The 402-nt window shown below is 27.6% G+C and overlaps 1 protein-coding gene across 1 annotated transcript in view; it reads left to right on the forward strand.

Annotated features, from left to right (window-relative positions):
* Atr (ATR serine/threonine kinase) overlaps positions 1 to 402 on the forward strand; it is a 133,903-nt gene that overhangs the window by 110,815 nt on the left and 22,686 nt on the right. The window contains exon 40 of the mRNA XM_008856344.3: positions 90 to 224. Coding sequence (XP_008854566.1) covers positions 90 to 224 — 135 coding nt within the window. The remainder of the gene's footprint in view (positions 1 to 89; positions 225 to 402) is intronic.

A 402-nucleotide genomic window follows, 5' to 3' on the forward strand; every position in this document is an offset into this window, starting at 1 on the left:
TAATTGGATACAATTATAAGGTGTATTGCTATAATTGAATATTTTACTTAATCATTAAAGGTTTTTTCTTTATTGCTTTCTAATGACAGTCTTCATATCCCATGCGTGTGAACAGATGCAAGCAAATTCTAAATAAAGCTATCAATATGAAAACATCTTTAGAAAAATTTATTGGAGATGCAACTCGCCTAACAGACAAGCTTCTCGAACTGTGCAACAGATCGGTACTATCATAGATCTTACTGCTTGTATAGATCAATGTTACATAATTTTATACAAAACTTTGTGATTTGAGTTGATTTTTTTTCATTAAATTAAAATTCAAAAATATATCACTATACAAATCAAAGTGCATCAGATTCTGTACTTTAAGCATGCATCTTTTTTTTTTTTTTTTTTTGG

This window comes from Nannospalax galili, unplaced genomic scaffold (genome assembly GCF_000622305.1).
Source record: "Nannospalax galili isolate Female #2095 unplaced genomic scaffold, S.galili_v1.0 scaffold708, whole genome shotgun sequence".
NCBI classification, from domain to species: Eukaryota; Metazoa; Chordata; class Mammalia; order Rodentia; family Spalacidae; genus Nannospalax; species Nannospalax galili.